Raw genomic sequence first — 17,500 nt, forward strand, 5'->3', positions numbered from 1 at the left:
TGAACAAATTCATTGAGTTCAATTAGGCAAGAACCTTCCCTAACAAATGTCAAACCTGCTTCATAATTATGCAAAACAAAGCATCCAGTAGACAATGGTAGAGTCATATAAAATTATTTTCAACAAAACTTGCCTCATTTGCATTTTCACTACAATATTTCTTCCCTGGCCTCTACGGCATTAATTACCAGTTCCAAAAAATATGACTCATTCAGTTTGTGAGCAAGAGACCTCAATTTTGATAGGGGTTGGACAAAAATTCCCTCAACTGCAGATGAAACCAGAAAATAACTTCCCCTGTGTAATGTCACGGGTTGCACAGGCAGGAATCCGGCCGCCTGTGTCCAGCTGAGGCAGTCAGAGGTCAGAGGTCAGAGGTCACAGGGAGGGCACGCAACTCATTCTATTTGCTTATTTTTTACCTCCTCCCTGCAACCTTTCCTAGCTCCGCCCATCAGAGGACGCAAGGATCAAGGAAACGTGCATTAGGCAAATGCAACGTCCTTGTTCAGTCAAGCGTCAGTCCGAAACCACTTCAGTTACAGGCGTGGCGGACGGGGAGAGGCGGATCCACAGTTCAATCATTATACGTCAGCAAAGTTCTGAAAAAAAATACGTCCACAAAGGATGCGCTCGTGATTCCTTGGCTCAAGCATCCTTCGGGAGCCTCCATGAAACAGGGTTGGAATGCCCTTCGAGATTACATTACATTACATTACATTACAGGCATTTAGCAGACGCTCTTATCCAGAGCGACTTACACAGCTTTTACATAGCATTTTACATTGTATCCATTTATACAGCTGGATATATACTGAAGCAATTCAGGTTAAGTGCCTTGCTCAAGGGTACAACGGCAATGTCCTACCCAGGAATCAAACCTGCAACCTTTCGGTCACAAGCCCAGTTCCTTACCCACTGTGCTACACTCCGTCCACTCCGAGATGGCAGGGACCTCGATCGATTTCCATGTCGGGGGAGGACGGAGGGGACGAGGACGGGTAAAATAAGGGACTGGGGCGAAGCCCGCGGCGCGCGCGCTAACACCCGGGACATCAGCGCGGCCTCTCAGACGCGCCGCAGCCGAGCGCGCGGATAAGACCGCGCCCCGCGCAGCGTCAGCCTCTCTCCAGGAGGCGCTCCGACCCACGACGAGCTCGCCGACAACTCTGCTCTCCCTCCTCCAGGAAGAGAGGGAGGGAGAGGAGAGGAGAGGAGAGGAGAGGGCGAGCGGAAAATTGCGTGTTCTCGTTCGCCACTCCCACTGGGGTAGTTATTTAGCGCCTCTTTCTCTTCCTCTTTCTCCACTCCGTTTTAAAAAACACTCTCCCTCCCTCAGATCCGAGGTGTTTTCATTGGCGGGGGGTTCATTCGTAAACGCTGCCGAAGAGCACCGGGACACGTTCGAATCATTTCGAGATGAACGCAGGTGAATCATTCGTCAACGCCGCGGCGGCCACAGTCGTCGTAGCTACGGGCTGTATCTCGCCCTCGATCTCTATCGATCTGTTTTTCTCCCGCTCCCGCTCCCTCTCTCTCCGCCTCCCTTCTCCCTCTCTCTCCGCCTCCCTCCTCCCTCTCTCCTGACGTGACCTTGTAATTTTCCGTTCGGTCGAGGCCCCCTCGCCCCTCGCCTCTCCGGTTCATACGGGACCCCTTGTGCGTGTGAGTCTGATTATCAGGCAGGCTAAGCTCTCGCTAATCCACACACACCGGATTAAGTTGGAGGAAATATGACGTGCACCCCTCCCCCCCCCCCTCCACCCCCCCACCCCCCTGATCCCAGGTCACACCGCCATCCCTCCCAGGAGAACAAACTCTCACTCCCCCACACTTGCATACTAAACCCCACGGTACACATTTTCAACAATAAACCTCAGGACTATTTTAAACACAACAGGCCACACAGTACTACAGGAGAGCCAGCGACTGTTTTACACCCTACAGGCCACACAGTGCTACAGGAGAGCCAGTGACTGTTTTACACCCTACAGGCCACACACAGTGCTACAGGAGAGCTAGCGACTATATTACACCCTATTTTTCAGACAGTACTACAGGGGAAAGCTAGCACTGGGAAGCAGCTTATCTTTAGTAGCCAATGGGCTGTGCATCGCTGTGAAGAGCTAACGCAGAAGAAACCCCGGGGCACGCTGGCTCCCCCCTCGCCCCCCCCCCCCCTCACCTCCCCCACGGCCGGGTCCTGCTCCCCCAGGCCCACGATGACGATGCAGTCGGCCTGGCGGATGGAGCGCTGCGTCCAGGGCGTGAGCGTGCCGTCCGATTGGTAGAGCACGATGCGATGGATGTCCTCCTGCTGCCCCAGCCAGCTGGACAGCCGGTACTCGTGCACGCTAGGGGGGGCGGGGCACACAGTCAGTCACGTGACTTCAGGACATCGGGTGGCAAACTTTGTCAACCGGAGGGGAAAGCGTGCCGGTCTCTGCTCCCGCTCAACGAGCTCGTCAGGTAACCGCGTACGGTGAGTCATACAAGGCAGCGGCCTCAAACTCGTTGCCATGGAGAGCCGTGTGTACGCAGGCTTCCATTCCAACCAATTAATGCTGCCTTAATTGAGTCCAATTACTCATTCAGCCATATTCATTTAACTGCATTGGAGCACAGGACATAAGCAAGATTTTATTTAAACAATGCGGATCACCATAGACGTCGGGTCACCATTATGTGCAAACCTGCATCCCTAATTCAGCAAATAATTTAACTAATTATATAATCAAGATCTGAGGCTGGAATAAAGACCAGCATGCACACAGCCCTCCATGGCACTGAGTTTGAGACCACTGATACAGGGACACGAGAACGGGTTTCAGCTTTCAATCATGAGCTGATCAATAAATGTAGGTAAAGTGTCAGATTACATCAATTATTGAGCTAATTAAATCAGACCATATGAAGTTGTGAAATGTGTTGGGGGGGGGGGGGGGGGTGGTTCCATGCAGGACAAAACCAGAGACAAAAAGAGCACCTTCCTCACGTCATTCCACACTAATCACAGATGAGGACACAGCTTATTACTCACCTGTCTAGTGCCGCGGATCCCAGGCGCTGTTTGATGATGTCACTAGTGAGGAGGAGGGTGGGGCCTGTAGGGAACAGGGAGAGTTGACATGATGTCACAGATTCTATATAGACACGCCACATACACAGCTCTGTGTGCTTAGAATAGAAAGTTCTGTTTCCCTACCACTGAAGCATTTGCCAGTTCATGAATACTAATGTTGGGGGTGTGGCCAAGTAAAATGCAGTGATGATGGATGGTTTTTGCTGTATGTATATATATATATATATATATATATATATATATATATATACACATAGCGCCAGAAACTCCAGCCGCTAAGAAGCAGGACAGAAGGAATGCAGGACTTGACCATCTGGTGAGGCAGTTGTAGAACGTCGGTCGATGCGCAAAGGCAGATTGAGAACAGACTCTCGCTGTCCCTCGAGACTCTACTGCCCCCTCTGGGGGAATTAATGCAGTACAGTAATACAGACAACAGTGAGGTACCGAGCGTCCCCTAAATGCCAGTACAGTAACAGTCTTGTTTCTCTGGGGCGGAGTCCGAGCGAGAAGAGGTGGGGTCGGTGTGAGGGGGCGTGGCCGAGCGTGGGGGGGGCGGGGCCACGCACCGATGGCACTCAGGGCGTGCTGCAGCTCCAGGGTGAAGGCGGTCAGCGGCACGTCCTCGGACACCGGCAGGATGGTGACGGTGGACAGGTTGGAGGCGGGGTTACCCGTGTCCCACTTACTGCTGGGAGTGTGCAGGGCCAGACTGCGAGCTGGGGGAGAGAGAGACATAGAGAGAGGCTGAGAGAGAGAGAGAGGGGCTGAGAGAGAGAGAACAGCTCAGACAGAGGGCACGTGTACACACACACACACACACACACATACAAACCTGTAAGAGGACCATTAACCTGCTGCAGGATCTTCTCCCCCAGCAGGTGTATGAGTCTGGTCACCACCTGAGCAACAGAGAGAAAAGCAGCTCAGGAGCACGTAACTGCAGGAAGGGTTTCACAGTGTGTGTGTGTGTGCGTGTGTGCGTGTGTGCGTGCGTGCGTGTAAGTGTGCATATATGTAGAAGTACACAAGATTGCACGAGTATATATGTGCGCGTGCCTGTGTGTGCATGTGTATGAGTGCATGTGTGTGCATGTGTATGAGTGCATGTGTGTGCATGTGTATGAGTGCATGCGTGTGCATGTGTGTGAGTGCATGCGTGTGCATGTGTATGAGTGCATGCGTGTGCATGTGTATGAGTGCATGCGTGTGCATGTGTATGAGTGCATGCGTGTGCATGTGTATGAGTGCATGTGTGTGCATGTGTGAGTGCATGTGTGTGCATGTGTGTGAGTGCATGCGTGTGCATGCGTATGAGTGCATGTGTGTGCATGTGTATGAGTGCATGCGTGTGCATGTGTATGAGCGCATGTGTGTGCACACGTGTACAAATGAGTGTACGTGTGGGCCTGCCGGCATACAGACAAAAGCGTGTGTGAGTACGTGTAGAAGTGTGCGCCGGTGGGTGTGTGTGGGTTTCTGTGTTCAGGCAGCGGCGTTAACACACAGTCGTGGTGTTAAGCGGGCGGAGCGCTGCTCGGGCGGCCCGGTGTGGGGTTAGCGGTACGGAGTGTCCCCCGGTCGGGCGCTCGGTCAGTCGCTGGGCCTGACCTGCGGGTATCTCCTCTTGATGGAGCTGAGCGCCCCCTCTGGCAGCTTGGCCAGCTCCGAGTCCCGCACCGCGTGCACCGTGGTGGCTCTGTTCTGGTGCGTCAGAGCCTCCACCTGAGCAGGGACGGACCGACGGACCGACAGACCGACAGAGAGACAGAGAGACAGGCACGCAGACAGGCAGACAGGCAGGCAGGCAGGTAGACAGGCAGGTAGGCAGAGAGACAGACAGACAGGCAGACAGGCAGACAGGCAGACAGACAGACAGACAGACAGACAGACAGGCAAGCAGACAGGCAGATAGGCAGACAGACAGACAGGCAGACAGACAGACAGGCCAGCAGACAGACAGACAGGCAGACAGACAGACAGACAGACAGACAGACAGACAGACAGACAGACAGACAGACAGACAGACAGGCAAGCAGACAGACAGACAGACAGACAGACAGGCCAGCAGACAGACAGACAGGCAGACAGACAGACAGACAGGCAGACAGACAGACAGACAGGCAAGCAGACAGACAGACAGACAGACAGACAGGCAGACAGACAGACAGACAGAGAGAGAGAGAGAACAGGGTTTGTACTCAAGAACACTATTTTCATACCGAAGTATAACTTCAGTTATTCCATGTCTAGTTGTATAAATGGCAAACTGGGGTAAAATCATTATTTTAAATAATTGAACTCTTTAGACACCAATGAAAGTCCGGCACCCCACGAGGAACCTGAATATACTGCAATATATTGTCTTGTAAATATGTGGAATGCATTGAAAATAGAATAAACACAGTTCCCAGTAGTGATTTAACATATATAAATGCAATTTCTCAAAGCGGAAATAATTCATATTTTTGCCATATGTGGTCAAGCAATTTCTGTAAAAAAAAAACACATATTGCAAACAAATTTTAAAGAAACATTTTCATCTGTATGCAAAACAAAATTCTTCTTTCATGCTCTGTATAATTTTGGTACGTAAAAACATTCTCAGGGCAGGTCCGGTATTTTTTTTAAATAATGAAAAATATTTCTATTGATATTTTTATATCCATATTGTTTGATAATAAAATATTAAAATGTTTCATCGTAATGCTAATCTTATTCGGCTATGTGGGCTGCGTGATCCCATCTTCAGCACCTGAGCTGGACCCGCGACTGTGCCACAGACGGAATGATCTGCTGTGAGATAAAGGCGTTTCCGAAGACGGAAAATGACAAATCTAAAAATACAGCGGGGACAACGTGAGCCCCGTGACCTTTTTATCATTTCCCAACACGCACCGCGCACCGGCGGGACCGGTACCCACACGCAGAGGCGCGAGGGACCTTCGGTTCCCGAATTAATGGCTACTTTAATAATTCTTCAAAAGCCCGAGTTGAGGATGACGTAAAAGGAACGGCTAAATCCGTGTGTGCCCAGCGGCGCGACCTAACGAGAGGGCTCCCTGTCCGTCATCCAGCATCACCGTATCCACGGAGACCACGGAGGAGGCGGTAACCATGGCATCGACATGGCCAGGTATTCTTAGCAGCGCAGTCGTCACCGGGGAGACACGCAGGTGTCAGCCAATCGGGAGGCCGACTGAGCAAATAAACAGGCTGAGAATCTCCCCAGGGGAACGCTACCCAACAATTCACTGATTTCACACACACACACAAACGCACACACCAGAATGTATCATGTTTTGGTTCTGAATTACGATAACAATCGTCTTGCGGGGCATATGTACTTAGTACCGTACAGAATGGATCGCGAGCGGTTGTGCGTTCGGACGATTCGAGACCTTTTCCCATCACCAGCCCAGGCGTGCGCACGCCTTACACCCCCGCGGCACGCTCATTATTCAGGGGTTGTTCAATCTGCCCCTCCGTCGGTGTTAATGTCCCTCTCTCAGCAGGACCTCCACCTGCGCTGTGGCTTCATTACAAACCTCTGCAGCCACCGTCCAAGTGACTCACACTTCCTCTTAATTAAACAACAAAATTATACTTCGACAAACTTAAAGTGTTATGAAATCGAAGCATGGCAGAGGAAATCATTAACCAAATGAGTACGTCAGATAAAGTGAGAGCGAGTGAGGTCAAAAAGCTATTCTGCTCCCCCGGCTAACTAGGCCAGGACCCGACCTCACTTCCTCAGTGACATCCTGTCTGCAGTTCACAGAAAGGCCAGCAGGGGCTAAGACTTAAGGGCCAAGGCAAAACAAACGCAAATGGCTCTTACAACCCGCGTCATTGGCCTGCATTACAGTACTCCGCAGGGAAGTACGCTGCCTAACATCATGCCACCTTTTCTCAACATCACCTGCCGTTTGTTTCGGTGTGCCTAATGAATTCATTTTGTGATGTCGCTACAAATTTCCCTCCTCTCCTTTGAGGCTGTGTTCCTGTGCTGTAGAAGGCCACTGCGATGCTTCACCTCCATTTCCATGACGAGCAAATTTATGTTTTGTTTATTTTTCTCGTGGTCGCCTCGCTATCAGGTTGCTCCGTATCCATTTCTTTGCGCCCGGCGATGCAGATACGTCAGTATGTTTTCGTTTAGCATCGATTTCTATGGGTGCCTCCTACTGCAAATTTGCAAATAACTGCGTAATTAGGACCAGTCTCAGTAAATCAGTAGTCAGTAGTCTCAGTGAATCAGTAGTCAGTAGTCTCAGTGAATCAGTAGTCAGTAGTCTCAGTAAATCAGTAGTCAGTAGTCTCAGTGAATCAGTAGTCAGTAGTCTCAGTAAATCAGTAGTCAGTAGTCTCAGTGAATCAGTAGTCAGTAGTCTGAGTGAATCAGTAGTCAGTAGTCTGAGTGAATCAGTAGTCAGTAGTCTCAGTAAATCAGTAGTCAGTAGTCTCAGTGAATCAGTAGTCAGTAGTCTCAGTGAATCAGCAGTCAGTAGTCTCAGTAGTCAGTAGTCTCAGTGAATCAGTAGTCAGTAGTCTCAGTAAATCAGTAGTCAGCAGTCTCAGTAAATCAGTAGTCAGTAGTCTCAGTAAATCAGTAGTCAGTAGTCTCAGTGAGTCAGTAGTCAGTAGTCTCAGTAAATCAGTAGTCAGTAGTCTCAGTAAATCAGTAGTCAGTAGTCTCAGTAAATCAGTTGTTAATTTGCCAGGAATGCGTGACCACAAAAGAGCTGCAGTACATTAAATGTTTTCGGGTTGTGACTATTTCCTTAGTAAATGTGGCCCTTAGACAGGCAGTTTGAGAAATGTAGCAATTTGCCCAATCACAGCCTGTCTTGTCGGTGACCTTTGACCCCCTGACCCCGGGCCCTCACCACCCCGATGAGGTCTCCGCGGCCGTACTCCCCGGTCAGCTCCTTCTTGCCGTCCTCCTTCAGGATGACAGAGCGCAGCCGGCCGCTGAGCACGATGAAGGTGCTGTCAGACTTATCCCCCTGCCTGAGAGAGAGAGAGAGAGAGGGACAGGGCTCAGATTGCGCACACACACACACACACACACACACACACACACACACATACACACACACACACAGGCATATACACACACAGACACATGATGAAGGTGCTGTCAGACTTATCCCCCTGCCTGAGAGAAAGAGGGATGAATTAGAGAGGGAGAGAGGGATGAATTAGAGAGGGAGAGAGAGGGATGAATTAGAGAGGGAGAGGGGGATGAATAAGAGGGAGAGAGGGGGATGAAGAAGAGGGAGAGGGGGATGAAGAAGAGGGAGAGGGGGATGAATAAGAGGGAGAGGGGGATGAATAAGAGAGTGAGAGGGGGATGAATAAGAGGGAGAGGGGGATGAATAAGAGGGAGAGGGGGATGAATAAGAGAGGGAGAGGGGGATGAATAAGAGGGAGAGGGGGATGAATAAGAGAGGGAGAGAGAGGGAGAGGGGGATGAATAAGAGTGAGAGAGAGGGAGAGAGGGATGAATTAGAGGGAGAGGGGGATGAATAAGAGAGGGAGAGAGGGATGAAGAAGAGGGAGAGGGGGATGAATAAGAGAGGGAGAGGGGGATGAATAAGAGAGGGAGAGAGAGGGAGAGAGGGATGAATTAGAGGGAGAGGGGGATGAATAAGAGAGGGAGAGAGGGATGAAGAAGAGGGAGAGGGGGATGAATAAGAGAGGGAGAGGGGGATGAATAAGAGAGGGAGAGAGAGGGAGAGAGGGGATGAATAAGAGAGGGAGAGGGGGATGAATAAGAGAGGGATGAATTAGAGAGGGAGAGAGGGATGAACTAGAGAGGGAGAGAGAGGGATGAATAAGAGGGAGAGGGGGATGAATAAGAGAGGGATGAATTAGAGAGGGAGAGAGAGGGATGAATTAGAGAGGGAGAGAGAGGGGGATGAATTAGAGAGGGATGAATAAGAGAGGGAGAGGGGGATGAATAAGAGAGGGAGAGAGAGGGAGAGGGGGATGAATAAGAGTGAGAGAGAGGGAGAGAGGGATGAATTAGAGGGAGCGGTACCTGTAGACAGCACGGCCGGCCTCCACAGCCATCCAGTCGAGGGCGAAGTCGATCTGCCTGACGAAGGAGGACATCCTGCGCACCACCGTGTGCGCCACATTCAGCACCACACTGGGCTCTGCACGCATGATCCTGCAACACACACACCGTTACATACACACACACACACACACACACACACACACACGCACCCACACACACAGTTACATATACACACACACACACACACACACACACACACACACGCACACACACACACACACACCACCGTGTGCGCCACGTTCAGCACCACACTGGGCTCTGCACGCATGATCCTGCAACACACACACCGTTACATACACACACACACACACACACACACACACACGCACCCACACACACAGTTACATATACACACACACACACACACACACACACACACACACACACGCACACACACACACACACACCACCGTGTGCGCCACGTTCAGCACCACACTGGGCTCTGCACGCATGATCCTGCAACACACACACCGTTACATATACACACACACACATACACACATAAATACATACACACACACACACCGTTACATACACACACACACACATACACACATAAATACATACACACACACACACAGTTACATATACATACACACACACACACACCACCGTGTGCGCCACATTCAGCACCACACTGGGCTCTGCACGCATGATCCTGCAACACACACACAGTTACATATACACACACACACACACACAGTTACATATACACACACACACACAGTTACATATACACACACACACACACACACACACCGTTACATATACACACACACACATACACACACACACATACACACACACACACAGTTACATACACACACACACACACACACACACACACACCGTTACATATACACACACACACATACACACACACACACACCACCGTGTGCGCCACGTTCAGCACTACACTGGGCTCTGCACGCATGATCCTGCAACACACACACCGTTACACACACACACACACACACACACACACACACACACACCACCGTGTGCGCCACGTTCAGCACTACACTGGGCTCTGCACGCATGATCCTGCAACACACACACAGTTACATATACACACACCGCACACACACACACACATACACACACACACACACACACACACACACACACACACACGCACGCACACACACACACACACAGTTACATATACACACACACACACACACACACACAGAGACACACACACACACACCACCGTGTGCGCCACGTTCAGCACTACACTGGGCTCTGCACGCATGATCCTGCAACACACACACTGTTACATATACACACACACCGTTACATATACACACACACACACACACACAGTTACATATACACACACACACACACAGTTACATATACACACACACACACACACACACACACAGTTACATACACACACACACACACACACACACACACACACACACACACAGTTACATATACACACACACACACACACACACACACACGCACCCACACACACAGTTACATACACACAAATAAATACATACACACACCGCACCGCACATACATACACAGAACCAAAACAACACAAATTGTGTGACTGTCCAAATACTTATGGACTGCACACTGTATACACACACAAAGATACAAAGACACACAGATAGACACATGTGTGTGCCAGGTTCAACACCCCACACTATCCCACACCCCCACCCCCCCCCCCCCACACGTACATCCATCCGATTACCCCATGTCACAGACACGGGCACAGGCACGGGTATGGGTAGGGGAGTGCGCGTGCGGGGGTTGCTGCGTACTCGTAGAAGTGCGTTTTGGAGATGGCCAGGAAGGTGCAGTCCCTCTGGGCGCGCACGCTGAAGATGAGGGGCTCCCCGGTCAGGACGGCCAGCTGCCCCACCAGCTCCCCGGGGTGCGTGACGAACAGGCACGTGTCCTTCTCGCAGTCGATCATGCGCTGGTACACGTGCAGCAGCCCCGAAATGACAAACTGCACGCACACGTCCTAACGCACGCGCGTGCGTGAGCACACACACGTCCCACACGCGCACACACGTCCCACACGCGCACACACGCGTCCCACACGCGCACACACGCGTCCCACACGCACACACACGCGTCCCACACGCGCACACACACGTCCCACACGCGCACACACACGTCCCACACGCGCACACACGCGTCCCACACGCGCACACACGCGTCCCACACGCGTCCCACACGCACACACACGCGTCCCACACGCGCACACACACGTCCCACACGCGCACACACGCGTCCCACACGCACACACACGTCCCACACGCGCACACACGCGTCCCACACGCACACACGCGTACGGACATACATCACAAACGCATATACAATGCACCGCACGTACGCACATACATACATATACAGCACATACGTATGTACATATACCACATACAGGTACATATACAAGACACATATGCACACATACAACACGTACATACACATAGTTACATATACCACACACACACCACAGACACATGTGCAAGCAGCCAAACACGCACGGACACACACACGTGCACACACACACGCACGCACGCAAGCACACACAGGGGGGGAAAAGAAGAGAAATAACTCATTAGTCCACCACACGCAGTCCTCATTAGAAACATAAAACAAAACAAAAAAAACCCCAGACTGCATATCCGATCAGAGTTTTACAGAGCGCCCGTCGAATCGGAGATAAGAAGGAAGGCCTTTTGTTTTGAGTCGTTCCCGCTCTGTTCTCCCTCTTGGCTTCCGCACAAGCCCGGGGCAACAGCTGCGGCCTCCGCGCCGAGGGCCAGGACCTTTTCGATAAAAATCTGAGGCGCGTTACAGTCGGAGTCCCCACAATGCCGGTCCCCACGATGCCGGTCCCCACAATGCCGGTCCCCACAATGCCGGTCCCCACGAGAACGAGACAGCGCAACTCGCGGGGTTTTTTGTGATGTTAATTAGATTTCCGAAAGGAGGAAGAGAAAGGGGTCGCCACGGAGAACGATAACAGGGCCAAGCGGAGGGAATGCTAATTCCGGGGCCCTTAGCGACCACCGGAGCCGCCCCAGCCCTGTAATGACATTCCAGGCTTTGCCGAAATCGTGTTTCTCTCCCCTTTCATTTTTCATCTAATTACAACAATATCTGCATAATATTTATTTATATTAGGCCCCTTTAGCCAGTGTACTGTTGCTAATATCTATGAATGAATATTACATTTAGCAGAAGTGGTAGTAAAAATGACTCACTAAAAATGACTTTGCTGGATTCCATGTTGTCTGCTAACATTACACAACACGTCTTTAGAAGTTTTTTTAGCTTTCAAAGCACTATAGAACAAAATGTACATTTAAATAAATCCATTTGTACCCCTTAACCCCTTTAGAGTAGCTATTAACAGTTATTTATATGTGGTGGTAATAATAATTATAACATAATCGTATTTTGTCCCAGAACGGTATTTAACGGTATATTTGGGTCTGGATCATGTGACCTGTGGGCGTTACAGAGGTAAAGGAGTCTTACCTGGTCACCCTGATGGGCTACTACTGAGCCGGCCTTCACCTGGTGTAGAGTGACACGCCCCTCTAACAGACTGGGGTCCTGTACACACACACACACACACGCACGCACGCACGCACGCACACACACACACACACGCACGCACGCACGCACACCCACACAGGCACACAGGCACACAGGCACACAGGCACACAAACACACAAACACACACACACGCGCGCACACACACGCACGCACACACACACACACACACACACACGGGCACACAAACACACACGCACGCACAGAGGGCTCTATCAATGCACAATTACATTAATCAGTTTTACAACTGCAATATTAGCTTGCCTATACGAATTGCTCTACTGGGAATAATAAAATATATCCTCGCGTTTTATTGGTTCTAATACATACGTTGTGTACAGGACTTTGTCAATTTTTACAGAGGGTTCGGGAAGTCCTCTAACACCTGGACACAAATATAGTACACACACACACACACACACACACACACCTGCAGCGGTATGAGTCCCAGGAGATCGTTCTTGGCTGCCTGGAAGATGGAGTTGATCTTACTGGGAGGGACGTGGTCAGAGCGCCCCCCGCTGTCCGTGTAGTGAAACACAGCCGAGGGAGTCTGCTGCATGGTGACCGTCTTCTTCAGGATCGACTGGGAGAGACAGACAGAGAGTCCAATACACACTCTTCTACAGGATGAGTGAGTGAGTGAGTGAGTGAGTGAGTGAGTGAGTGAGTGAGTGAGTGAGTGAGTATCTGAGTGAGTGAGTGAGTGAGTGAGTGAGTGAGTGAGTGAGTGAGTGATAGAGTGAGCATGTGAGTGAGTGAGTGAGTGAGTAGGTTGAGTGTGTGAGTGAGAGTGTGAGTGAGTGAATGAATAAGCATGTGAGTGAGAGAATGAGTGAGTAGGTTAAGTGAGTGAGTGAGTGAGCGAGATAATAAGTGAGTGAATGAGTGAGTGAGTGAGTGAGTAGATTAAGTGAGTGAGTGAGTGCGTAGGTTAAGTGAGTGAGTGTGTGAGTGAGTGAGTGAGTAAGAGTGAATGAGAGAGAGAGTGAGTGAGTGAGTGAGTGAGTGAATGAGCATGTGAGTGAGTGAGTGAGTGAGTGAGTGTGTGATAGCGGTATTTGGAAGTGCATTATGTTCGTACCTTGTGCACTGTGGCAGGACTGGAGGAAGGGTCATCGATGGTGACCCTGGCCCGTTCGTAGGCCATGTTCAGGTCGTTTCCAGTCACCCCTGCAGAGCACAGCAGACCTTAACACTGGGACCAGAGACACAGCGAAACTCCCAGGGTGCAATATCGCCCCAGGCCCAGACTGACTAGCACATCCACATGCCAAGACATGCCTAGCAATGTGCATAGAGAAGCTCAATGGAGAGTGATTAGTGAGTGGCAGTCAGACAGGCCAGGGAGTGACTGTGTCACAGTGTGGCTCCCCCGTGTGGTGGACAGGTGTACCTGCGCTGTCTGCAGGCGCTGAGATGGAACGGGACTTCCTGATGGTGTCTGACTGGCCGCCTTTCGCTCCGTCTGAAAAAAAGAGAAACACCGTCACATCCCCCTCTCCCCTCCAGCTCTCACACCCACAGCACATCCTGCGCTGCTTTGTGTGCATAGATTACCTGTATATGGGTGTGTGTGTCTGTGTGCGTGTGTGTGTGTGTGTGTGTGTGTCTGTGTGCATGTGAGTGTATGCGTTTGTGTGTGTGTGCGTGTGTGTGTGTGTGTGTTTGTGCGTGTGTGTGTGTGTGTGTGCGTGTGTGTGTGTGTGTCTGTGTACATGTGAGTGTGTGCGTTTGTGTGTGTGTGCGTGTGTGTGTGTGTGTGTGTGTTTGTGTGCGTGTGTGTGTGTGTGTGTGTGCGTGTGTGTGTGTGTTACCTGTATGTGTGTGTGTGTGTGTGTGTGTGTGTTACCTGTGTGTGTGTGTGTGTGTTACCTGTATCTGTAGTGGGTTCTGAGGCAGGCTCCTCCTCTGCAGGCGTGTGTGTTTGCTGCCGTCGTCCTGTCCTGCCCCCGCTGGTGTCCCCGATCACACTGGCCACCGACGTCAGGGGCACAGCCTGCCTCTCCTGAGACACGCACAGGCACACACACAAACACACAAAAACCTGCGGGTTAGAGCCTGCCCCTGACCCGACACAGTGTCACCCCGCATTACCAAGGCCCACTCCCACCCATGTCCGGCCCTGACCAGCCACACCCCAGTTCCGCCCCCCAGGACCGCCCTCCCCAGGTCTGCCCCCCAGGTCCACCCCCCCAGCCCCCAAGAACAGTCACAGTCACATTTAAAGACTTCAACTTTGTTTCCCTCTGTATCTCTAACTGCATCTGAACTTCAGGGAGATGGATTGTGGGTAATTCAATAAGCTGGCTAAACAGGAATGTAAAGCAGCTTCAGTCTAACAGTGAACACACACGGCTCACTTACTCAACAGACATCCAGTGTCCTTTAATGACTGCAGAATGAGGCTGCACCACAGACCGTATAAAAATATGGACAAAGTGCTTCATGACGTCACCCACTGATCTGCTATGGTTAGTGCTCACTGGCGCATGAAGCCCAAACTAGGGCACAGCCACATTGCCCGTTGCAACCAACGCAAGCGCAGTGGAGCGAAAGACTGGAGTCCACTACAGGAAAATCTTACATGGTAATTAGACACGCGGTCGGTCTCTCGCGGGACTGCGCAGACCGCAGCGGGACCGAGAGCACTTCGGCGGTGAGCCGGGACGCTGACCATAAGAGGAAGACTCCCGCAGGACTGAGGTCAGAGCTCAGCGGACCGCAACGTGAACGCAGCCTCAGCCATGTAAGCCGAACGCTCGCACAGCTCCTCATGGCGGCTGTAGAGGAGAGCGGTCGGCCCGGGACGCTGACCGTAAGCAGAACGCTCGTTCGGGGTTCTCACCGGGTTGAAGAGCTCAGTGGTCAGCCCCAGGTAGTTGTGCAGGGCCAGGAAGGTCACTCTCTGCAGGCGAACCATGATGATCTTCACAGAAACAGACAGAGACACAGACTGAACCAGAGCGAATCAAGACTGGAAATTAGAGTCCACTATACAAACTGGCTGTGTACAAAGGAAATAACTGTGTGTCTGTGAGTGTGTGTGTGTGTTTGTAAAAGAGACCGTGTGTGTGTCTGTGTCTGTGCCTGTAAGAGAGAGAGTGTGTGCGTTAAAATGTGTGTCTGTAAAAGAGCATGTGTGTGTGTAAGAGAGAGAGACTGTGTGTGTGTGTGTGTGTGTGTGTGTGTGTGTGTGTGGGCATGTGTCTGTAAAGGCGCGTTTGTGCGCGAGTGAGTGTGTGTATCTGTGAGTGTAAGTATGAGTGTAACCCCTACATGTGCTGATGCCTCATTTCTGCCACAGCTCGCTGGATGTTTTAAAAGCTGTACTCAGGGGAAAACGGGCCAACTGGCTCAGCATAACCGCTGAAGCAAACGAGTGAAGCCGGGTCCTAAATCACCCCGCGAAGCGTTCTGTTCCTCGACGCCGCCGTCAGCAGAGCGTTCACCTTCCGCCGCGTCGCTCGCTTTCAGGCGGGAAACGCCGCGGGAGGCTACGCCGCGGGCTATCGTTTACTTTCGCTTTTTACCGCCACGGCTACGGTCGCCGGAAGAAAGGAAAGGAAAGAGCGGGGTGTGTTGTGACGGATTGCGACGGCACGATTCTAAACGTAGCGCAACCGCGCTTGCTGTGCTAGGCCTGACCTATCGCGGTGCTTCTCGTCCACGTAGGCCTATCGTACGCCTGCGCAGCTCACGCTTACGGCCAACAGCATCGCCCCGGAGGTTACACATTTGGATATAGTTGACGGTGGTTTCAGGGGGGCATTATGGGAGTTGGTGTTCGATACCCCGTAGCTCAGCAGCGAGCGTGGCTGTGTGTGGAAGAGGCATACGAGCGGTGGATGGCTGGCTTTATGGTAGGCGTTTACGTAAAAAAAAAACCCACAACTCCCTCCTCGTTCTGGCGCACTGTGTGGAGGTGTGAGGACAACCAGCGAATCGGCTTCAAGAGACACGTGAGGAGAGAGTCGGTTTGCGTAGAGCCCTCTGTGCTTCATCCTCTAATGTGTCTGCCCGGTGCATTCGGGCACGACTTCAATTAGTATAACGACGAGAAGAAAAAAATTATCACCGCATCACCGCGTTAATTCATTCATCGCCCCAGTGTCCAATTTGTTACCGCGGTAATCGGAAATATCGAATACTGGCCCAGCCCTAGTTGCAAGTTGTAAAGGGGTAACAATGTAACAATACACAGGAACGTCTGGGGCCCTAACGTATTTATTGCCGTTAAGTACTGAAACGCATTTTGTTTAACACTGACATCAAACCATAGGATAGTGTAAAATTTGTAATACCTGATTAGGTCATTTTACAGCTGTTTGTTGTGATTTGCTTTGCTATGCGTGTGTTGGTCTGGAATAGAAAATTCCCTGACCTTGTTGTTTTACATTGTTAAAACTTAATTTTATGACACTGCTTAAATTAACTAACCACGTAATACAGAGTAGAGTGTCACAAACACATAACACAAATTAATCTCCGTTGAAAAGGCAGTACCGTCAACTGCCCTCTGCCTGCGCAGAATTATCATTTCCTCTGATTAGAATCGTATAATATTATTCCACATATTATGCAAATTAGTTTTCAATTAGCTTTTTCAAATATTCATTATCATAGCCAATAAATATGTATCCTTTATTTTCAAACCACTGTCATGTCTGTGTTATTTCAATAAGTTGGGCTCTACAGACACACAGAATTCTGATTGGTTGTTGAATTTCATT

The 17,500-nt window shown here is 50.8% G+C and overlaps 1 protein-coding gene across 3 annotated transcripts in view; it reads right to left on the reverse strand.

Annotated features, from left to right (window-relative positions):
* pnpla7a (patatin-like phospholipase domain containing 7a) overlaps window positions 1-17,500 on the reverse strand; it is a 44,846-nt gene that overhangs the window by 13,664 nt on the left and 13,682 nt on the right. For all 3 annotated transcript variants that reach the window (XM_035391801.1, XM_035391798.1, XM_035391800.1), the window contains exons 11-24: window positions 15,616-15,696; window positions 14,643-14,775; window positions 14,164-14,235; window positions 13,852-13,940; window positions 13,198-13,353; window positions 12,690-12,767; window positions 10,955-11,160; window positions 9,129-9,260; window positions 7,972-8,095; window positions 4,694-4,807; window positions 3,918-3,984; window positions 3,652-3,801; window positions 3,041-3,104; window positions 2,186-2,354 (exon numbers count right to left, since the gene is read on the reverse strand). In XM_035391801.1, coding sequence (XP_035247692.1) covers window positions 2,186-2,354; window positions 3,041-3,104; window positions 3,652-3,801; window positions 3,918-3,984; window positions 4,694-4,807; window positions 7,972-8,095; window positions 9,129-9,260; window positions 10,955-11,160; window positions 12,690-12,767; window positions 13,198-13,353; window positions 13,852-13,940; window positions 14,164-14,235; window positions 14,643-14,775; window positions 15,616-15,696 — 1,635 coding nt within the window. The remainder of the gene's footprint in view (window positions 1-2,185; window positions 2,355-3,040; window positions 3,105-3,651; window positions 3,802-3,917; window positions 3,985-4,693; window positions 4,808-7,971; window positions 8,096-9,128; window positions 9,261-10,954; window positions 11,161-12,689; window positions 12,768-13,197; window positions 13,354-13,851; window positions 13,941-14,163; window positions 14,236-14,642; window positions 14,776-15,615; window positions 15,697-17,500) is intronic.

The sequence above is a fragment of the Anguilla anguilla genome, chromosome 14 (assembly GCF_013347855.1).
Source record: "Anguilla anguilla isolate fAngAng1 chromosome 14, fAngAng1.pri, whole genome shotgun sequence".
Taxonomy (NCBI): domain Eukaryota; kingdom Metazoa; phylum Chordata; class Actinopteri; order Anguilliformes; family Anguillidae; genus Anguilla; species Anguilla anguilla.